The sequence below is a fragment of the Phytophthora cinnamomi genome, assembly GCF_018691715.1.
Source record: "Phytophthora cinnamomi strain GKB4 chromosome Unknown Contig15, whole genome shotgun sequence".
NCBI lineage: Eukaryota > Oomycota > Peronosporomycetes > Peronosporales > Peronosporaceae > Phytophthora > Phytophthora cinnamomi.
The window spans coordinates 334,477-356,875 of record NW_027150948.1 but is presented as its reverse complement, the minus strand read 5'-3'; the positions used below and the strand labels follow the sequence as shown (position 1 = coordinate 356,875).

Sequence of the window (22,399 nt, the reverse complement as noted above, 5' to 3'; positions counted from 1 at the left end):
GCGATGACCTCCGTCCGGCACGATGGCCCTCCGCCTCTCATTCTCAAAGAAGAGACCCAAAAACAAGAACAAAACAAATCTAAAGGTGCGCTACTGCTAATTTTGCACTAGATTACTTTGTTGGGGGGGGGGCTCAGAATTAGCCGACATTTTCCGGTCACCATATTAATTTTTAACAAATTACGTCCGTAATTTCGAACCAATTCCAAAAAGTAACCGTAGAGAACCGTAATCACCATTATAGAAGGCTTCGTGCACCAAGCGTACCTTGTCGTATAAAAAACACACAGATTGAACGCACACCACTATATTACTTCTACAATCCCTTCGGTAAGATGGTTCGCAGCCTTCGTGAGATCAAGGTGCCGTTCTAAGAACTACACGACAGGAAGCTGACAAAGCGCTTGTCAACGGTTCATCGACGCTTTTGACAGCGACAACGGTGAAGACGTATTCATGGCACGAAAGGAGAGTGCGTGGTTGCAGGGTGCTCGCTCAGCGCCCTACTCCATCTCACAGAGGTTATCTCTCCTTCAGTGTACGCCTTTTCCAGGCCAAATTCACAAAGAACAAAATCAAATGCACTGAAGCTCAAAACAAATGCACAAAGTGCAAGGCCAAATGCATAATCCTCAGAAAAAGAATGATCTTGCACTGTGCTTTTTAGTTAGGGTGACCCAATGCAAGGATTCTCTCCATTATTACAACCCGAAGCACCCAGCTGAGCTCGATGGGGCTCTTTGACCAGACTAATGCTACTCCGCCTGCCTTGTGTCAGCAATGAACTTCTTTCCCATATCGCGGCGGTGTTGCTATGCACGTCGCGTTACCGCACGTTTACACGCAGGCCTTGAGACCCGGCTTACAGTGTGGTGGTTGCTGGGAGATAGTTTTGCATATTTGTCAGGGTATATGATTAAAAAGGTGTACGGTACATGCTGAGTGCATACTTTGTGCATTTGATTTGAGATTCGATGCATTTGATTTTGTTCTTTGTGAATTTGGCCTTATTTTTGGTGAACTTGGCCTGGAAAAGGTGTACTCTAAGTTTCTCTCTGATCTAAGCGTTCCGTGGCAGGTTGGCTACCTTATTGTCACGGCGGACACTCATTTAACGCTACTTCTTAGTGCGCTCTCCCGTTAAATACGCCTGACGGACGTGTATTATGGAATTAGTAGGCGGGGATGCAGCGCAGGCGTAGTAGCCTTAACCACAACAAATACAATACAAATAAAAATAATAATAGTTCAAAATTACGTCCGTAATTTTGAATTTCCCCTATTTTTTATGGTCAGCGGACATACTTCGAAGTAACATTTTGCGAAATGGTTCAGCTGCATAGGACCACCCTCATAACTCGAACAACTTTTTTTTAGAATTAAAAAAAAATGATCTGGAAGCGTTTTAGCCTTGTGATTGCGAATGCGGTTACTCGGAGTATGTACTACGATGCCAATAGTTACGTCGAAACCACAGTAGTCCAAGGATTCAAAAGAAAATCTCACCCGATGAATTTCGTTTCTTGGTCGCAAAGAATTAAGTACATAAAGTTGACGGCACGTTGCATGAGAAATACAAGTTTTATTTAATGTCTGCGCTGGTTAATGTGCTATTACTTTTCCGTGAGCTGCCGGAACCCTTTCCACCACGTGGGCGCTGCGAACTCACCCTCTTCTGTCCGTCCTTCCGTCTCCATGACCTTGAGCACCACCTTGGTGGGGCCGTCCTCCCAGATCTGGTTTGCTGCTGTGAGCTTGGCTCGTGCTACGTCCCACTTGCCAGCGAAGTAGGCGCCGATGCCCTCGTGAAAGTTGGAGAAAAAGACCGACGGGATGCCCTCTTGAAGTGCGGGGTAAATGGCGTCGAAGCCAAATTCGACGGGTTTTTGCCTACCTTCGGCGCTGATCTCCGGTGGTACACCTTCTGCAGGATATCGCCCGATGTCAAACGTCCACAAGTCCATGGGGATTTCGCTACCCTTCACAGCAACGCGGTCGATTTTGCGGCAGAACCGACGGGCTTCTGCTGATAATTCATCGACAAACCATTCGGAGATGAGCATCGGCACGTCGAACTGACCCGTTGCTGCTTCGAGACGCGCGGCCATGTTCACATTTGGTGACAAGTAGGAGGCATCGATCTTGAATCTAGAGCCAATAGCGCCCTCAATGGCCCAACCGATATGTAGGCCAAACCCCAGATGTACCTCGAAGTTGTCGAATGCAGCGATCAGCTTGGTGTTGTTGCAGTACTTGTGTAATGTGCCGTGGTGATTAGCGTTATGGATATCGACGCGCATCTTGAGAACAGCGGTCAGAGCACTGTCCACGAGCTCGGTCGGTCCGATGCGTCGCATGGCGGTACCTGATCCTGTACTTTTGACATAAATGCCCTCGCGCTTTCTGGCCTTTTCAGCTGGAAGCATGCGGGGTTTGTCAGCAGGGTCACGAGGGTCGCGCATGCCTGGCAGTGCTCCATCGCAGATCTTCCACGCGAGCAGGAAAGCCGAGCCAATATTTTTGTTGGCTGCACCGTGGAATACTTTGGCGTCGCCGTGCACAATCTCTGCAATGGTGTTGATGTACGTGATCACATCCTCCTCGAGAATGCTACACGTCTCGGTAAAGTGCTCGATGATGCCGAATCCGAAGACGGACGTGATCTTCTTGCCCGGAATCATCACGTCTAGGTCGCCGGCACCTCCCATGTTCTTCGCAATGATCTCCGTGCCAGCAGCACCAAAGCCCACCTGCAACAGCCGACCAATTTTGCTCAGTGTATTCTCCAGCATCTTGGTCTCGTAATCCGTGCCGGTCGTCGCCTCCTCCTCGTACTCCTCGCGCTTGGCCTCTGTTGATCCCAGTGGGTTTTGAGCCAGCTGAGTGACGAGACGCATCATACGTTCGATGGGTCCGATAACCATCGTTTCTGCGTCCTTGGTAAGCACGAAGATGGACACGCCAAAACAAAACATCACGATGATTGTCTTGCCGATATTCAAGTTTGCCGTGTTTTTCGTGTACGACGAAATGTCATACGTGACGTAGGAGTGGCAGGAACTCGTGCCGTTGGACGAGTCACAGTCGACGCACACATCGTTGAGATAGCACCCCAGGTTGTCCACGGTAGTAATCTCCGTCGATCGGTACTTCGAGGTCAAGTCATCGAGGAGATATGAGGCTGACCACCCTGTTTTCGGGTTAGTTGTCAAAGTCTGGTTTGCCCCGAACTGCCAATCACTGCCATCGCTACTGAGTGGCTGAAACTTAAGCTCCTCCAACCATGTCTTAAGTACGGTACCATCGATGCCTGCGAGTTGAATCTGCACAAGTAAACCGTTGGAATCCCGCACGTATTCGTTGACGAGGCTTTGCATGTGAGCCATCGAGATAGTACCAGTTGTGTTGTAGTCCTGAGAGTAGCGGTGCAGTCGCTCGAACTGAGATGTCTGGAAATCATCTTGTGTCGGATCTACACTGCCGTCGATAATCGGCGATACGATAATAATGAGGAGGACCAGCACTATCAATCGCCGTGTAGTCTTCTCGGTCAGCACCTTGCCGATTTTTGATGGTTCGGAGATCTGCACTTTCTTGGCTTCCCCATTCTTGTTTTTCTTGACCACGCGCAGAATACGCAGCACTCGAAACAGACGCACAAGACGTACTATTCGACCAGCTTTCGTACCAGCACGCGATGCTCGGCCAGCTTTAAGCGCAGCAGTTTGTGACGAGTTCGACGAGGTCGATGTACCAACAATTTGTACCCATATCCAATCGACATCAGGAATCACTGACAGCGTCGAGATCAAGTCCATGTAAAAGGAGAAACCCCGCCCGTGGTTGAAATAGTTCGGTCTGCTGTACACGTTGAGGACGAGCTCAATGGCGAAGAAGATGAATAGAGCAAACAATACGTTGTACACTTGCGTGTCCGCACTTTTCGGGAAAAAGCTCACGCGAAAGTCGTCGCCGAACAGCGTGAAAATCGTACACGCCGTCATAAAGGCGCTCACGTACTTGTTCTCCACAAACGCAAGCACCTTCTGCTTCCGCGTCAGAGGCGGTGGTGACACCACGTCCTCTGGCGCTACTTTATTCAAGCTGCGATTGGACGGGAAATGGGATAACGTCATCGCGTGACGTAGCGTGCGTTTGGGTCCAACACCGTCATTGCTGTCTGATGCCCCGCCAGTAGACCCGCCGATCTTCTTGACGGGGATTCCCCGCTGGCTGCTCGCAGAAAGTGCCGGCATCTGCGGTCCCGCACGCGTGACTTGACCCGTTATTTGCTCCTCGCTATCTGCCACTGCCACTACCGATGGCTCTTCCTCGTGCTTCTTTTTGCGATGTCGTAGCGCCACCTTGGCTGAGTACCCACCCGCCTCTTGCGTTGTGGAGTACGTCCGTCCTAATCGCGCACGCGGAATTTACGAGGATAGCCGAACGTCGGGAAGATGGTTGCTTCGACTGGAAACACGTTGGGCAATGGCACGATTACTGTACTGTCCGCAGCAGATCGACTGCACTGCGGCAACGCTCCTGTCGCCTCGGCTGCAGCGTCTTCCGTGACTCCGCTTCCAAGACGAATTCTCCGGGGCTGCAACTACAAACGCCAAAATGTCACCATCGCCCTGAAAACACGTCGCAGCTTCATCTCGAATTAGAGCTCAGCCTTCACATCAACGAAAACGACCGTCGGGCAGCAGCGACCTTGAAACTGCTGACTATTAGCGGCTTGCTGCACTCCAGCTATTCCGGGCCAACCGAGACCGATCAGTTCCCGAAGACCTGGTTCAACCACACAGGAAGGCGAGTGCAGGCGCAATCACAGCAAGGCACGTACCGGAATTAGAATCGCCCCGAAGCCTGCATTAATCTCCTCCAGCCTTCGGCGCATTCAGGCGACTGACTGCCACAACACTCGTCCAGCCCCTGAAGCTAACTAGCCTCTCGTTACGAGGAGACACCCCACTCTGTCAAATCAGTGTATAAAAGAGTTCCACACACAGTACACTCCGAAGTTCCAGCGGCGCTTGCTGTTGTTTGCCTGTTATGGTGTTGTCTGCGGTAGCGTGCCATGGAATTCTGCGGTAACATCTCCTACTGCTGCACGGAATGCCGAAGCGATGCAGAATGGCATCAACTGGATAGAGCGAATTAGCAGTTTGGGCGAGCTTTTGTTTTACTGCAGCTTCAGCTTGATGAAGGCAAACAAGTAGCGCCAGAACTCTTTGGCTGCCACCTTGTCCAAATGCCGCTTGTCGGGGTGGATCTACGCGCAGCCGACAAGCGTGAAATTAGCACGAAATCCCAGGCCGATCTGAACGTGGGGGCATGGACTACACAACGTACCATAAGCACCTTCACGTCCCACTGCTTAATGTCTGGGTTCAGCTGCGAGCCTTGGTTGTAGATGTGAACTCCGCACACTACAACACAATAGCGCACTCGTCATGTCAGAGCAAGCACCACCGCAGTTGCACCAACCATAGCCCACCTTTCTTGAACACTTCGAGCGGGAATTTCCACTTCCAGCCCTTAAACTGCCACGACTGCCCCGACACGATGACGCCGACCACCGAGCGCCTACACCCGTCATCCAGCAGCAGCAGCAGCAAGAACGAGTTAGCCAACAATCCCGACACGACGCTCTCTCCCTCTCTGCTTAATTGACGCACCAGTCCTTGTCCCGGAATCGACTGACGGTGTCCACGACCTTGAACGTGTACACGTGTCCGTCCTCCTCGTGGGTGATCATGATCGACTGCTGCTTGCGGTGGCCCTCGGCCTTCTTCTGCATGTTGGAGACGTAGACGCCGTCCTCGAGGAAGTCCTTGGCGTTGAGCATCGTGAACAGGTCCGAGAAGCCCGCGGGCACGACGATGATCGGCGTGCCGAGGATCTTCTCCTTGACGAGGCGGTGCAGCGGCAGCTGCTCCTTCCTGGCCGTGGTGGAGGCCAGCAGCGCCGAGGCCTTGCTGGCCTTCTCGATCTTCTCCTTCGTCTCGGCGTTCACGAGCTCGAGCGTCTTGGCCACGTTGTCGAACTTGGTCTTGTGCGCGTCCAGCACGGTGGTGCGGCTGCGGTGGGCGTACTCCTTGTCGGCGATGCGGCGCATCTGGGCCTCGGCCTGCAGCTCCTCGGGCGTCTTGTCGTGCTTGTCTCGGTGGTGGCGCGCGTCGGGCGGCGGCAGCTTGCGCTTCTTGGCGGCAGCGTCTCGGCGTGCCTCGTCCTCTGCGCCCTCCCTCTTCTTGGCGCTGCTGCTACTGCTGCTGGCGCTGGAGCTTGACGGCTTGCGGCCCGTGGGCTGGCCGCTGGCGTCCAGGATCTGCGCGCTGGCCTCGATGTCGCCCCGGAGGAAGGCCACGAGCTCCTTCTTGTCCACGGTGGACACCATGGCCGCCTTCTGCTCGCGGCACTTGAGCACGTAGTCGCTGAAGCCCAGCTCGGCGTGCGCGAAGCACGTGTAGACGGCCAGCAGGTCGTAGCTCTTGTCCAGCTTCTTCGAGTGGTAGGCCGTGGCGCTGTGCTTGGGCAGGCGCCGCAGCTCCGCCCCGCCGGCGTCGCGGAACACCAGGTGCTCCCCCTCCACGGCCACGGGCTTGCCCTCGATCAGGTGCTGGCGCAGGAGCCGCAGCGCCTCCAGCGGCGACGCCATCTCGGCAGCGTCGGCCATGCTCCGCTTGCTTGTGCTTGGTGCGCTTGGAGGGTATTTGGTGTGGCGTACACGGAGGTGGGATAAGTACGCAGACGACGCTGCGCACTTCAGCAGACGAGATGTTTGGTGTGGCGCACACTGAAAGTGGACTAAGTACAGTGTACGCCACTGCGCACTTAAGCAGGCGAAGATGGCGGACGAGACCGGGACGGCGGAGACGCCGCACGTGCTGCTGTACTTCGATGTGAACAAGGTCCGGCTGTGCTGCGGCAGCGCGAGAGGCGTCGCTGGTTTATTGGTATTGTGCGTGTTGATGCGTTGCCGGTGGTTGCCCTGCTGTGTCTGCAGACGGTGATCATGCACGACCCCGTGCAGGGCAAGACGCTGCCTCACATTCTGAACGACCTGCTGACGGAGCGGGCCCTGGGGCGCGTGGACGGAGACGCCCAGTGGGTCTGGGACGAGGAGGAAGCGCTGCGGCCAGCGGCGGAGCTGGACACGGGAGAGGACGACCGCGTGTCGTACGGGTCGTATCTGAGGGCCAAGGTGGGTCAAATGAAGTGAGCGGTTGGCGGTGACCCCGTTGCCGGTTGGTGGAACTGAAGGGGTGACGCTGTTGCGACTGCAGTTCCCCTTGTCTGGGGACCCACAGGTTGCCAAGCATAACAAGCACATGAGGAAGGTGCTGCGTCAAGATTTCACGGCGAAAGGCAACCCCGGCGAGGGACTCGCGAGTGAACACGAGGAACTGCTGCTACACCTGCTGCTGCCTAGTACGGCGGCGAGTGAGGCGCAGCTGGAGCAAGTGGGGCTGCGCGACTCACCCTACTGCTTCATTGTGCCGGCGTTCTTCCGGTTGATGGAGCACTTGCAGCGGAACGAGATCAAGTTCAACCTCATCTTCCGGACGTTTGGTGATGATCTGCATCGCGTGGCTCAAGAATTCAACTGCTTCTGCGAGGGGAAGCATCCGTGTTTCCCACTGATCAAGCCTATGGATGGATCGGATGGGGGAATTGATCGCCGCATTCATCTTCATGGGATGCCAGGTGGAGAGATGCCTAGGTTTGGGACGTTCTTGCGAGCGGAGGGCACCACGGCGCTGGTTATGGGCACCTTCAAGCAGCCCAACGTCGCTGATGATGCGGATCCCTTGGCATTCTACACTACCCAGGAAGATTCGGTCCAGATCGTGCAAGGTCTGCCCAACATCCACAACTTCCTAGCTCGCCGCTGGCGTGACTCTCAGGCGACATTGGCGCTGCGTGACTTCTATCCGCATTGGTTCCGCAATAAGGAAGATCCAACAGCCGGAAAACTGTTGGTACTGGACCCAGATGACGCTGATGAAGGCGTCCACGCCATGTTTTTCGACGACAACATTCTGTCCCACGACGCGCACATCGTCGACGCGCGACTCGTACACAACAACTTAGCTTTGGCTTTCGAGGAGACGCGGGAGCTGTATCTGATGCGTGTGGAACCGCTTGATGTCATTCAGAATGAAGACTACTTTATTCGCAGGTTTGAAACCTCGCTGCAACGATGGAGCCAGAAACTGCAGTAAGTCTGTGCAGTTAGTCTTATTCTAGCAATTGTGCTGCAAATGCAACTATGCATCCCAGAATTGTTTTACCTAGTTTGAACCCAGTTTGAAAGCATGAGGCAATACGTTTTGGTAGTCTGACTGAAGCTAGTTCTGGCCGAGTTGAGGAGGTCCATGCCCGCGTGCACAAAATGGTCCCGTCCCAACCAGCAGGATATGTCTGTAAGTTAAGAATATCCTGGTGCTAAGCACATTTCCGCATCAATGGAGGATGGCGCAGTACCATGACGTAGGCTGAAGGCTTCGCGCAGGGGAAGTATCCTGAAGAAATAACCAAATGCAAGGGTCTATTCCGTCGAGCGCACCGAGAGCTTGGCTCTACCACACCCACGACTTGAGCAGCTTGTGTGTGCTGTGCTTTCTCACCCCGCTGCCCTCCTTTTCTATTGCCTTGTTACTGGGATGTTTACCATTGCGACCCCCATCTGAAGGGTGGACTGCGAATTGGGTCTTTTGGCTCCGTTTATTGCTGTGGTCGCTTTTGTGGGGAACGCATTATCACTCAAGTTGGTACCTGGGCCCGACTACCCTGTCTATCACGATTCATCGCGGTGCTATCAGTAGCTTGTGGATACGTGGGGACATGCATCCTGGCAGCAGCTACAATCGGATTTCCCATCCTATTCATGATTGAGATCGGAGCGATACCTATCGGGATATTCATGCCCTTGATGATTAGAGTTATGGGGACCTTCACTGTTCGCCAAAGACTCTTCATTAAAATCCTTGGGGACAGATTGAGTATCATTTCAAAAAGAAACTAACGGACACAATTCGGCGGCGAAAGGTTTTCGCAATGAACTGCTTTCGGTTGAAAGGCTCTTCCAGCGACATTCATTATCATTGGCACAGAAATGAATACTACTGCATAGTACTAGACATTATTCAAGATCAACGCTGTGCCGGAATCCAAAATACAGAGTCACTGCGATTATTGAAGATGATTATTGATGTGGTTCGTAACTCCAGCACGTATCAGGTGCGATCGTTGGACGGTGTACGGCTATGGGCAAGCCCACCTTACCTTATTTCTGGAATCAATATACTCGCTTGCAAGAACTGGAAGCGACGGGTGTCTTTGGTCCAAGAGATTATTTTAACAATTTAAGAACTGCTTTCTCCAAGAAAAGGGAACACAGACCTAGATGCGCGAGCTGAAACTGGAGCAAGAAAATTATTACCGCAAACAGCGTTGCTTGTACAGCGTACAACTGCGTCTCCAAAACGAGCGCGAGCAAGTACAACGGTGAGAATGAAAACTTGTGCTTCAAGGAGCTGTGGAGAAGCAGGAGCGATCCAACCTCCAGAACCGCATACACGAGCAAATTCGTCACTGGGGCCGTTCCCCATTTGCCAACGCCGCCAGGATAAAAAGCAACATTCGGCAACTGCTCAAGCACTGACTTGTACTTCAGATACACGAATGGCACAGCACATTCGACATACGCAACCAGCACGAGGTATTCGCAGTGAAACGAAAGTTGAAGAACCAGCAGATGAGATCTGTTGGCCTGCTGAAAGCTTCAGCAGCCATCTCTGGTATCGATGAAGGAACTACCTGAACGGGTACAACTTAAGAGAGTTGGAACTTCCGCAATGCTGTAGAGCAACTGCGAGGCGAGCTTCCAAATCTTGAATTGGTGTCATTTCAGTTTGCTCATGCGCTCGCTCACGCCACTCAGGTGTTGATTTTACCTTCCGCTTCAGCTGGCTTCACTGGTGTATCGAGGGCTCTGGACGTGTTGAGCTGCTTTCCTGTCACAGTCTCCATGCAGCAGCCAAAGCTCGTCGTGAGCTTCCTGCAGTTTTTCCTGCCGCACCTTCCACTCCAACACGCGCAATCCTTGCTTTCTTGCGGGCCGTCAACACGGCAATGGAATCCCGATCTCGTCCTAAAATCTCGGCTGGTGAACCGTATGACCGTATGGAGGGTGTCGCCGGATCTCGGTGTGTGCATTGCTGGACACCGAGTCCGACTCGCCGAGTCGAGTCAGCGATCGAGATTCTGAATCTCAGATTAGAAGTGGCTGGCTTCGTAGTAACGCAGATATCGGGGTATTCTAGTATATTAATACTGCATCACATGTTCTAATATATTCTATGAAATATATTAGGATGATTGGTAAAATACATATTAATAATATTATATTAACATTAATTACTATTTCCGTACGATTAAGTACGATTGGTACAATTCATGAATATCAGGAGGCGCTACGTACCTTGGACTAATGCGAGTCGGGCGACAGCGACGCCATATCGGTTGTCAAGTCCTTGCTGGTGATTTCTTTCGGGCCAAGCGCACATCTTACAAGGCCTTGGGTGAATGGTGGTGTCTGGACCACCCACGTGTACTCGGGTGCGTGTTGTCCGCCTTCTTGTGCGAAAACTGATAATTAATTCACCGCCTAGGAATTTATGCGGCAAAATGAACCGGGTAAATTCGGGTACTCGAAAAGTGCCATCGGATCACCCTGGGAAAAGCGGGCGGGCGGGGTGGGTAACATATAATATGCAAACTATGATATTTAAGTACTTATTTCGAAACCTGACCACGTTCATGCAGGACGACAGAGCCAGCCGCTACTGGTCTCTCCTGATAACGTAGGTCAGCCTCATCGGCAGGACGGTGCATTTTGGGTTGTACCTGGTGGGTATGTGTGATATAATCTACTCAGATAACAAGAACCGCTTACAGCATCAAGTGGCGACTTGGTCAATAGAACAAACAAACATTCGATTCTCTAGAGTGTCCAGTATTTTTAGTAGCAAGTAGTAGGAACCAGGCATAACCAACTGAATCTTTGGTGTCCAGTATATTACATTGGTCGATTTATTACTATCAAAATATCAGTTCAAATCTATTGATATTATATTACTAATATCAATTCATGGAATTTATAGATATTATATTAATATTATATTGGTATTATATCATTACTATCGTTAATATATACTGCAGTTACTACGACCCCCTGCTTGTGACGCTCATAGGATAAAGCAAGAAGCGGTGCGGATAAAATGACTTTATCGGACAAAACGATGGGTTGGCGTATTTTTCTGGCGTGGATCAACTTGAGCACTGCTACGTACGCTTCCATGACTTCTCCATGGCAGGGCACCAACATGCAGGCTGCAACGCCTCGATACAAAGACTGGCTGCTCGAGGAATCGACACAAACGCGCACGCATACGCGCGCTCATAATTTATTGAGTTCTCTATCTAGTCTAGCTTTTGTTGATCTTCACTGTCATTTCCAGGTGGCCGCCTTCGGAAGACCTCGGAATCCACAGCAGGAGCGAGCCACCGCCCGTTCCGGGGAGACCAAACAGGCCCGGACGCCAACGGTCCAAGTACATGGTCTTGTCCTGCAGCTTCACCACCGTTGATGTCCACGTCACGGTTTCCCCGGCATCTACTTTCACCGAATCGAACTTCTTGCCACCTGAGTGGATCCGCACCTTGACGTTCTTGGTGTCCGTGCTGACAAACTTGATATTGACGACGCCGTCTCCCTTTTTGGTCCACGTGCCTTCGCTGCCGCGGAACGCGTCATCTTTGGTGGTGAGACCAAGGGCATCTGTGCAGGAGCCATCGTCAATTTCTCCAATAAACTCCGTCGGACCGCACACAGGCTGCACGTAGTTGAACATCATGAAAGCGATACCCGTGGGGTCCAGTGCCGAGAGTCCTTGCAGACCGAAGTTGGCAGTCTTGATCCAGTAGTCTTCTCGAGCCATGGCCTTGCCCATATCTGTGGTCGACGAATCGATCAGTTGATCGATGATCACTCCGAAGGTCTTGCGCAGCGTATCGCGCGTCTGGTACGCGGCGTACGGCTTTTTCGTCTTTAGCAGCTCGCCCATGCAGTTGTTGGTGACGGTGGGGACGCCGTTCAGCACGATCGGCGTCTTGCTCATTTGGGTGCGGATGTCTTCGTTGGTGGCCTGCGGGTTCTCGTCGCGGATGTTGGTCACCTTGGCGATGACTCGGTCGGTGAGTCGCTTGAGCTCGAAGCCGCAGGTCGAACCGGAGTCGATCATTGTCGTAAGGTTCGACACGGTCTCCGCGTCGAGGTCCGTCGCGTTTCCTACCGTGGAATTCCTAAAGAAGGCCAAGAAGCTGTCCAGTGAGCTCATGATCAGGTTACGGTTGATCATGAGTTGCTTGACCATGGTTTCCGCAGCGGTGACGACTGCGTCCGTGAAGTAGGCGTACCTCGGCACTTCATAGCCCAAGCACGCCGTGATGGCGACGGGCAGGTCGACGAGGAAGAGGTCGGTCTGGTATACCATGGCGAGGATCTCCTCCTTGGTGCCGTTCGGCGTCATCATCTGCCGGAACCGCATAAAGCGAGAGATGCCTTCGGCGATGTTGAACATGTTGAACGCACACATGAGGCTTCTCCTGACGGTCTTGAAGGACTTGTAGATGGCATTGAAGACTCCAGCCGTGGCTAGGTTGAGTACCACGTAGCCCGGGTTGGTGATCTTGGACATGAGCTCCAGAGTGCAGTCATCGTTCTGCGGGATGCACTCGGCGAAGCACTGCACCGGGTACGAAATGGGGCATTGAGCCCAGCACCTGTGTCCGCTCGTGTTGTAGCCCTGCGAGCACTCGCCCAGCGAGTTCTTCTTGTGCGTCTTGCGGTAGCACGCCGAGTCGGTGAAGTCTCCGATGGAGGGGCCCACCCAGTTGGGGGGCACAGAGCCGTTGAGCGGAATGTTCAGCTTGACATCCGGAAGCAAGGTGTACGAGAAAAATGATTGTGGGGCAGTTGGTGGTGGTGCCGACGGCGACGGCGACGGCGACGGCGACGGGGTCTCGTGGAAAGGTGAGACCGCGCCTGGTGCTCCCTCATCTCCGCTGGCGGAGGAATCGATGGGCGTGCTCCACGAGGCGAAGCTGACCGCCGCCGCTCGGTTCGCGCACAGAGCGAGCACGAACAGCAGGAAAAGTAGCAGCCATGTCCTCAACATCCTCGAGGCTCTTCCCCCCGTTCCTGCAGGCAGCACCGCCGATTACAAAGTGAGCAACCCGAAACCCGCGACTGCATCTTGTTGGCCCGGTGTTATGGGCGCGCCTCCTGCTGGTTGGTGCGAGAGTCTCACCGGACGTCATACCGCCGAGGCTCGTGACGAGCTGCAGGCCAAACCGCGTTGCGACCGAGAAACGGGTGCCCGAAACCGGTTCGTTTCGATACCGCTGGTAAAGCGAGTGCGACCAGAGCAAAGCCCGAGATGGCCTCGGTTGCTAATGGTCACGGACAGTGCGAGCACACAACTTCACCCGGTGGCGAAGCAGTAAGTATTGAACTGCTTGCCTACCTGCACAGTACCGTGGGCGTCTAAGTTACATGTACACTGCAATTTGACGGAGAATAGTGTTCTGTGTATATGTACCTTGGACCTGGTTGAACATCATGTTCAACCAAAACCGGTGGTCTTTCTCCCAAACAAGCTGATCTCCATTTCCACCTTGGCCCTCTCTGCGGCAAACGCTCCAGGCCGAGAAACAGTAGTTTGTCAGCCACGTGGGCGAAGTTGAATGTTACACCTCCAACGACCAGATTAAAGTTTGGAAGGAGATGTACAGTACCAGTTAGATTGTGCGCTTCAGCACAGTACAGTACCGGGGCTGCGCTGGACGCCCGCGCCTTGGTGCTGGCGAGCAATGGGATGTGTGTAGACAAGAGGCGAAGGCAACGTCATCGGTGTACATGTAGTGAGAACCGTCAAGGACGCCGCAGCCCCGCCAGCGCTGCGTGTTCGCTTGCATGCCAAGCTTGTCCAGTCCTTGCGGTGGGGCTGCCGGACATGCGGAGCTGACCAGCTTGCGGTCGTTATTGCCGCCGCGTCTTCCTCACGCCACCTGCGCAGACGGAAGTCTCCACTCCGTGTTGTCGCACGTGTGCCTCGCTGTACGACCACCACAAACCCATCAACCCGCGGTGCAAAGTGCGACTCGCACTGTGCGAGTGCGGTGCCTGCTTTGGACTAAAGCCTTTGGCCCAGACAACCACCCGTTCCCCCGCAGAAAAGAGTCCACCCGGCGTTACGAGTCGGCAGCAAAGACACCATCTAGGTTGATGTCATGCAGTTTTCTTGACGTCCCGCGCGAACAGCAAGAGCTTCAACGACTGGAGGCCGCGCTCTGTGCGGTTGCGCACGGCTTCCGGTGTTGTAAAGCGGACTGGAGCCGGCTCTCAAAGCGGGGCCCGGTGCGCGAGGATGGGAGTCTTGAGGTGTTGAATGCGGAGCTGTTGCAGCCATTTGCTGCTGCGGCAACAGTACACCAAGTGAGGTGGAAGCTTTCGACGCCAGTGATTTCTCGCTGAAGAGCAGCCTGCAGCGTTTTTCTTGCTCATTTCATTCTCTCTGCCCAACGCGGACGCATATCTAGCTGCCATTCAGAACAACACTACAGCACGAACACGATATGTTTCGATGAGCAAGCTTTGTCCTTCGGAGGCACAAAGCTTGCTCATAGAAATTCTACATGTAGAGCGCGACAACAACATCTCGAGAAAATTCGCACGTACGCCTATTGTACCGGACCACAACGAAGACCGCTACGGCATATGTACGATCGTCGTGGTGGTCTTCTTGGAGGGACACTGCGGTCGTATTGCCGAGTCCCTCACATTTTGTCAGTCGTGAGGGACGTTCGGGTTCTAAGCTTCCTGGATGTACAGCTCAAGAAAGCGTATCATGTGAGTCAGAGCTTCTGCCCATCATCACTTCTGCTTACGAAGAAGCTTGGTACAGCTCATGTAATTACAAGCATTTTTCTAGGTGTTCTGTAGCTCCATGGCACTACAGTACACGTACATGCAGTGTAGCTGTCGAGTCTTCCATCGACTCAGCGCTACGCTCTTCCTTAACTGACGTTAATCTTCGCAACGAGGTCGATGTGTCCCCCTTCTGAGGAGCGCGGGACCCACATCACCAGCGAACCGCCACCCGAACCGGGGAGGCCGAGGAGACCCGGACGCCACCGGTCGAAGTACATAGTCTTGTCCTGCAACACCGACACCGTCGAGTTCCAGGTCACCGTCTCGCCGCTCTTTACCTTGACGGAGTCGATGGTCTCGCCAGCCGAGTGAATTTCCACCGTCACGTCCTCTGTATCCGTGCTCTCAAACGCAATGTTGACTGCTCCATCGCCAGCGTGCGTCCAGGTGCCGTAGCTGTCTGCGAAGGCATCGCCGTCCGCAACGAGAGCGAGTGCATCGGCGAGGGAGCCGTCGTCGATTTCGCCAATGAAAGAGGTGGGGCCACACACTGGCTGGATGAATTCCTCGAGCATTTTCGCGATGCCTGTGGGGTCGAACATGGCGATGACGTCAAGTCCCATGTCGGCCACCTTGAGGATATAATCGGCCCTTGAGAGAGCGTTGCCGTTATTGTTGTTGGAGGAGTTGATGAGGTTGTCCGTGATCACGCTTAGAGCTTTGCGGATCTTGTCACGCACAGTGTACGCGTCGCTTGTGCTCGTAATGTTCTTGATGCAGTTGTTGGTCACCGTGGGGATCTCAGTCAAAAAGAGAGAGGTGTCGCTCAGGGCCAGGCGGATCGCACTGACCGTAGATGCGGCGTCGGCCGCTTTGATATCAGCAACTGCTTCTGTAACTTTCGTGATGATCGACTGCAGCTGGGTACCACAGGTCTTGCCCTCCGCGATGAGTTTCTCTAGCGTGGTCGTGTCGTCCTCGCTCAGAGACTCCACAGAACTTCCCGCTCCAACAGAACTGATGAAGGACATGAACGTATCGACACTGAGCAGCGAGGAGCCCTTCTCGACCGCTTGAGTGAGCACCTTGTTCACGACGCTCACGACTTCGGAAGCCAGGTTCAGGTAGTCCGTAGGCACGTTCAGACCGAGACAGACGCACACTGCGGTAGGAAGGTCCTTGATGACGATATCCGAGTTGTTCAGGAGTGAGATGATCTGCTCCTCTGTCCCATTGGGGAAGCTAGTCTGCAGCTTTTCCGCATACTTCACAATGTCATTCACGACAGTGAACAGCTTTTGCCCGCACTTAACACCTTGCTGTACCGCAGCGCTGGCCGTGCTGAGCTGTCCGAACACACCCGAGGTCGCTGCATTCAGCGCTACAGTAGCAACCGATTGAACCTTTGTGATCACCTCCAGCGCACAGTCATCGTTCTGGGGGATACACTCCATGCCACACTGCACGGGGTAGTTCAGCGGACACTGCGCCCAGCACGTGGCGATATTGTCGTAAGCGTAGCCTGTCGAACAGGTTCTTGAGATGTAGGTCTTGCGATAGCAGGCGTCGTCGGACGGGTCCACGGTACCCACCCAATTGGGCAGAAGGGAAGTCGTAGTCGAAGTGGTGTCCGCTACCAAAGCCGAGGAGCTCGACGAAGTCGTAGCTTCGAGAGCAGCCACCGATCCAGCATTCGAGACAGTTGATGTAGTCTGAACTTGGCTCACACTTTGAGTGGAAGCGTTAGCGTAGACATTCGTCGCGACAGTTGCTTGCTGGGCAGTGTCCTCCTGCGTCACAGCCGATTGGGATGTTGGGAGCAGCGCAGTCGAGTTGGAGGAACCTGAAGCATTGCTCTGCACAGCGACTTGAGCCGCTTCAACCTGGCCGACAAACCCCGAGGTCGATGAAGATGCTGCGCTGCCTCCAAACGCTGCGTCGCATTCGCTGGCGAGCACAGCCAGCGTCGCCAGGATGCGCAATAGTGTCACTGTCTTCCTCACCATCGAGTCACGGAGGGCGAGGAAGTACCGAGTGCGTCGTTGGTCTTCGCCGTTCGAAGCAAATTGTAGAATGACACGGGATCAAGGAGGCCGGCAGTAAATTGTAGACAGCGGAGCGTGAAACGTGAAGCGTGCGTGCTTAGGCTGGGTGTGTTCGAAGGCTGTAACATGCCGCTCTCCATACTGACTTAGGCCTGACGGGTGCTAGTTGCACCGCGAGTTGCACCTTGCTGCGCTATTCGGTCCAAATGCGACTGAAATTCTTGGTCTCCGCTGAGCTAGTCCACCAAGGCCGTCGTGACGCCGCCAGCGTTCATTGTGACAAAGGCGAGGGGAAAGTGGCGAATTTGAAGTTTTTGCCAGTCGTAGTCAGATGGGGGATGAGCGTTCCACTATGCATTATCGAGAAAATGAGACGAATCATAATGCATACTTTTCCCTATACATCTGTCAAATCGGAGTGTAGCTGGAAGAAGCGTTTACACGGGGGATTCGAAACAACATCGTGGAGTGTGCCAGCTGTCTTCAAGTCGTCATCGTCGTCAGCGATCAAGGTCTCACTCGGATTTGCTAGGAAGGCAAGACGCTGGTTCTTGCGGCGAATAGAATGCGTAGATCGTGAATAACCCAACAACTGCACCACCACTTCTGCAATAACGGCTTCGTAGCCACGGAGATCACCTCCAGTCGCTGGCCTCGCCCCTTTTCCGGGGCATCTTCACGCTGCTCGCCCAATCACTCATTGGGCTACGTTGGACTGGCGTACATACATACTGATGGCCGCAAGTACACGCCAGCCTCCCACTGTTGTCACCATTCAGAACGATACTTTGAGCCGTTGTGTAAGCGTGACAGCGCTGGATTGTTCGGTGATAAGATGCGCGTGCTATTCAGGCTAGGTCACACTGTATGTAGTCCGTTCGCTGCGATCTGAGCACACCCGTCAAGGTAACCGCATCGCTTTAGTACCAGATGAGCAAAGCTCGAGCTGGAAGAATGGACAGCTGGATGAACTCGGACATGCTAGTCGCTCTAGGCTTGAGCGGATACTCCTTCGCGGGAATTTTGCTGGCCGGATAATACAATATATTTTGAGTCGATGTTGCAGAGACTCTGTTATCGTGTAATACACGCTCTATGGATTCTCGTAGCACCATTCGATGCGCTCACGAAGCAACATCCGAACCGAGGTCGTCTCTCTCATGTCGCTATGCTTTTAGGTCGGGGAAATGACAGATTCATGCACTATTCCGTAAAAGCTGGGTCGCGGTCATTAATTAAGGCCCGCTTGATATAGCTTTTAATGAATTTGTACAAACTAAATCTTAAAACATTCTTATAGACACCATGTTAATTTATGTGGTAGTTTTATAGGATTGCCAGACAATTTTGCAAAAACTATAGAACAACAGTTAAAGAAAAACAACGAGCTACGATCTTCTTGCTTTTTCTTTTTATGTGTCTATGCCTCTCGCTTATCGATCTATCGAATGCAAATTTTGCTGATAAGTGGTCAATTTCAAATCGCGTTACAACCGAGAGCTGTTCTGTAATTCTTCATTTCCCCTAGTTTTGACCACAGATACATCACCTGAAAAGATTGCAAGTGTCGTTTATATCCTTGTGCTCGCAAAACGACCAGTTGCAATCGGAAAAACAATTGAACTGTTGATTAATTGAGAATTCAGCAAATTAATTGTTTGCGGGTTCTGTTATCTACCCTTGCATTATCTTGAATTGCACTGCATTGTTTTTTCTGTGCTTCTGAATTACCCTGGGTAACGTTGCGCACGGCAAGGGTAATGTTGCCTAGTTAGTGTAGCTTAAAGGTTAATTGATGTTGCACGATGACAAACGCGCCTGGATCGCCTGGCGGGGTAAGCACAGCTTCAAGCTTTGAAGATGTTAAGTTGCTCAAGCAGCGACTGCCATGATTTTGGGATTTGGAGGTGGTTTGTCCTTCGGGTTGGCGTTGCACAACTCAGCGCAAAGTTGTGGGAGGAAGATCGCAATAATCTCGAACGGTCGCTGGCTTTAATTGCCAAGAAGCAACGCCATGAATCGACGAATTTTCAAATTGTGCTCCAAAATGATAGAATCGGGCACTCCAACAATATATGGCACTCAGAGCAGTAAGAGATCAACCACGGGACTGCGGGACTGGCAGTATGTGGGAAGATCTAGTAAAACAGAAGATCACAACTCGGTTTCTGGTACGGTAGTGTTCACCCAGGCCGTTCAAGCACTCTCAGACCCGTATGCGCTACAACAAAATTAAGTGCGTCAAGCGTATGCGGAAATTGCCACTTCTCGTATACGAAAAAGCTGAAATGTACCATAAATTGGGTATTAATTCCACGAGACAAATCATTACGCCAGGCCAAAATTAATGTCCAAGCGTGTAGGTTTGTATTTGATCATGGTAGTTTTATTCTCTATACGATTCGATTGAGCGGTAGATCGCCTCTAACTCACATTGATTTTCACTTCAACTTCCAAGTGGCCACCCTGTGACGCTCTGGGGACCCACAACACTAGCGACCCGCCGCCCGTGCCGGGAAGACCGAGGAAGCCGGGACGCCAGCGATCCAAGTACAACGTTTTGCCACCGAGTTTCTTGACGCTTGACTTCCATTGGGCAGTCTTGCCCGCGGCGACATCCACTTCGTCGATTTTATCTCCGCCAGACATAATGTTCACAGTCACGTCCTTCTTGTCTGTGCTTGTAAAGTTGAGAATAACTTGGCCGTCACCCTTCTTAGTCCAGGAAATGGAACTACCCTTGAAGGCATCTTCGAGAGTGTTCAGACCCAGCGTGGCGGCCTCTGTGCCGTCATCGATCTCGCCTATAAACTGCGTCGGACCACAGATCGTTTGGATGTACTCCGATAGCAGCAACGTGAGGCGGGTGGGATCAAGTAGTGAAGCAGCGACAGTAGATAGAGCCGTGTCGATCACCTTGTAGGCAGTTTGCTTCTCTTCTAAGGAGGTACCGTTGTCACTCTTGCCGGACGAGATGAGATCGTTGATGATCACTCCGAAGGTTTTACGGAGGGTCTCGCGGGTTTTGTAGGCGGTCTCTTTGGTGGACTCGGCGATCATCTGCTTCATGCAGTTGTTCGTCACAGTGGGGACATCGTAGAGTACGAGATCCGAGTCGCTCATCTTTAGTCGCAACTCGTCTTCGGTGATGCCCGGGTTGTCTTGCCTGTACTCATTCACAGTCAGCCAGACGCGATCTGTCAGCGATTTCAAGTCGCCGCCGCAAGTCGAGTTCTGCTTCATGGCCGTCTCGAGCGACGAGATCTCCCCTTCTGTGATCTCCTCGGTGGCTTCCGTGAAATTGGCCCCCTTAAGGAAGGCCTTGAACCTCGACCAACTGGAGATAATGTCGTCGTCGTGTGCAAGAGCTTGCATTAGCATCCACTGCGTCGTCGACAACACATATTGGGACAGTCGAAGGTTCGGAGGTACAGCCTTCCCCATGCAGACCGTAATGGCGATAGGTAGATCCGTGACGACGGTGCTCGTCTGGTACAGCAAGATCAGCAACTTGCGATCCGTCGCCTGTGGATCCTCCGCCTTCATGGTGCGAATGTAACGAATGATACCTCTCATCACCAGCATCATCGAGTTGCTACACTTGACCGCCCAAGAGATCGTCTTACCCAGTTTCGCCAGCTCGCCGAACACGCCCATCGTAGCGGTACTGAAGATCATCATAGCTACAGCCGAGACCTTGCTGGCCACCTCGATTCCGCAGTCGTCGTTTTGTCGGATGCATTCCATGCCGCACTCTACAGGATACTCCATGGGACATTCCGTCCAGCAAGTGCTGGTCTTTTCGTTGCGATCGTAGTTGCTTGGACAGACGTCCATGACGTGGGCTTCTCGGTAGCACGCGGTATCGGGCGACATGCTCCATGGACCGACCCAATTCCGGTAGGTTGATCTGACCGTGCTAATGGCTGTAGCGGGAGTGGCGAAAGTGCTGGGTAGCTCGTCATCGTCTAGTGAAGATGACCCGGACACAAGTTCCACGGACGGGGGTGCCGTGGTCGGGGAAGTTGTATGTCTACGGGACGGCCGTGTCGTTCGAGGCGGCTGCGTTGCGGAGTCACGAGACGAAGAACTCGACGCTGAACTAGCGTTATCGTCCCAGTCGATGCCCGCGGCTGCAGTGAAGCTGGCGACAACTGCGAGCACGGTGAGAACCACTCGCAATCGAGCCATGATTGTGCCGAAGGAAATCAGCGGACAGGACTTGTGAGGATCAGCGCAAAATGAATTCTTTTCGCTGCCACGCGGTGAGTGCGTGAAGGGGGAGCTACGCCGGCAACCCCACGAAGTCTTGAGTAAGAGGCGACTGGGGAGGCTACCGCCATCAGGCAAGCATAGATATCGGCTGCGAGCCATCGCCGGATGGTGATGGACTGCCACTGCAACACGGGAAGCCCTGGTCGTTGATTAAGGTCTCTTGAAGATATTTCGACCGGACAGATGTTGGAAAGCCCATTCCGCCCTCGCGCACTGAATGCCTCGATTTTCAGATAACCCAAGTACAATTGGCTAGAAGCCTCAGTATATTCATGTATGCGGAATACTTATCAGACTTATATTGCAGAATAGCTGCCCACACACGGTGTGCAGCCCGCAGGGGGCCGGCACTGTGATTCACAGTGCCGGCCCCGTACAGATACTGCACTTCACACTGTGGAGTGCAGTAACTGTACATAAACCACGCAAGAAGACGCAGCAAACAGCCGGTCGTGGACGCTCAGCTCATCCAGATGCCGTTGGCTACAGCATGTGCCACACTGTACATTATACAACAGTGTTGTGTTGTAACAACACACAGCCCGGGGGTACGTTTTGGTGCCTGCTGGACAGCGGGCTGTCCGAACTTCAGTCCTGAATCTGGGAGCAGTCTGGAGGGCGTTGGTGTTAATACCTGGCGACTGTGAAAGGTCGACCACAAGCTTGGCTCGAACGGTGCTACACACGTGGGCAAGCCGATCTCGTCGCAAGTGCTCCATGCGATTTTATTCCGGCTGCACTTACTGTATCCTCTCTGTACTGTACAATCTATGAAAGGCACAGCTACGCACATAATCTTCGATTGTGGACGAATGGTAGAAGATATTAACCCTTTCACTACCAGAGATTTCTTACGGGTCTCCTTGGACCTATGGCTCCAGCAAATCAATTCAACGCACAGGGGAAAAAACGACCAATCAAAAACACCAATTTTTACACGTGGCGACGGTGGTTTACTTCACGGTACTCCCAATCAAAAGTTTGAGAGGTCGAGCTACATGCCGTCGCGCCCTGGTCAGTGTCGCTACAACGGCAATGGTCTATGGAAGTAGGAGCCGTTTGGGGTGGACATCACGGC

General features: G+C 53.0%; 6 protein-coding genes across 6 annotated transcripts; 1 reads left to right on the top strand and 5 right to left on the bottom strand.

Moving 5' to 3' along the window:
- Positions 1 to 1,613: 1,613 nt before the first annotated feature.
- IUM83_09521 (Voltage-gated Ion Channel (VIC) Superfamily) lies at positions 1,614 to 4,900 on the bottom strand (the record flags this gene model as incomplete). Its single annotated transcript, XM_067933966.1, has 4 exons — positions 1,614 to 4,411; positions 4,574 to 4,634; positions 4,714 to 4,752; positions 4,847 to 4,900. The coding sequence occupies 4 exons, from the start codon at positions 4,898 to 4,900 to the stop codon at positions 1,614 to 1,616; spliced, it is 2,952 nt and encodes a 983-aa protein (XP_067797052.1).
- A 285-nt stretch (positions 4,901 to 5,185) lies between these two features.
- On the bottom strand, positions 5,186 to 6,679 carry IUM83_09520 (parafibromin-like protein; the record flags this gene model as incomplete). Its single annotated transcript, XM_067933965.1, has 4 exons — positions 5,186 to 5,275; positions 5,356 to 5,432; positions 5,501 to 5,589; positions 5,682 to 6,679. The coding sequence occupies 4 exons, from the start codon at positions 6,677 to 6,679 to the stop codon at positions 5,186 to 5,188; spliced, it is 1,254 nt and encodes a 417-aa protein (XP_067797051.1).
- A 172-nt stretch (positions 6,680 to 6,851) lies between these two features.
- Positions 6,852 to 8,228, top strand: IUM83_09519 (uncharacterized protein; the record flags this gene model as incomplete). Its single annotated transcript, XM_067933964.1, has 3 exons — positions 6,852 to 6,914; positions 7,010 to 7,207; positions 7,290 to 8,228. The coding sequence occupies 3 exons, from the start codon at positions 6,852 to 6,854 to the stop codon at positions 8,226 to 8,228; spliced, it is 1,200 nt and encodes a 399-aa protein (XP_067796935.1).
- Positions 8,229 to 9,945: 1,717 nt separating this feature from the next.
- On the bottom strand, positions 9,946 to 13,247 carry IUM83_09518 (Potassium voltage-gated channel subfamily A member 5; the record flags this gene model as incomplete). The annotated part of the gene is made up of 2 exons (XM_067933963.1): positions 9,946 to 10,078; positions 12,106 to 13,247. The coding sequence occupies 2 exons, from the start codon at positions 13,245 to 13,247 to the stop codon at positions 9,946 to 9,948; spliced, it is 1,275 nt and encodes a 424-aa protein (XP_067796936.1).
- A 1,900-nt stretch (positions 13,248 to 15,147) lies between these two features.
- IUM83_09517 (Protocadherin protein) lies at positions 15,148 to 17,007 on the bottom strand (the record flags this gene model as incomplete). The annotated part of the gene is made up of 1 exon (XM_067933962.1): positions 15,148 to 17,007. The coding sequence occupies one exon, from the start codon at positions 17,005 to 17,007 to the stop codon at positions 15,148 to 15,150; it is 1,860 nt and encodes a 619-aa protein (XP_067796931.1).
- Positions 17,008 to 19,470: 2,463 nt separating this feature from the next.
- IUM83_09516 (uncharacterized protein) lies at positions 19,471 to 20,922 on the bottom strand (the record flags this gene model as incomplete). Its single annotated transcript, XM_067933961.1, has 1 exon — positions 19,471 to 20,922. The coding sequence occupies one exon, from the start codon at positions 20,920 to 20,922 to the stop codon at positions 19,471 to 19,473; it is 1,452 nt and encodes a 483-aa protein (XP_067796932.1).
- Positions 20,923 to 22,399: the final 1,477 nt, after the last annotated feature.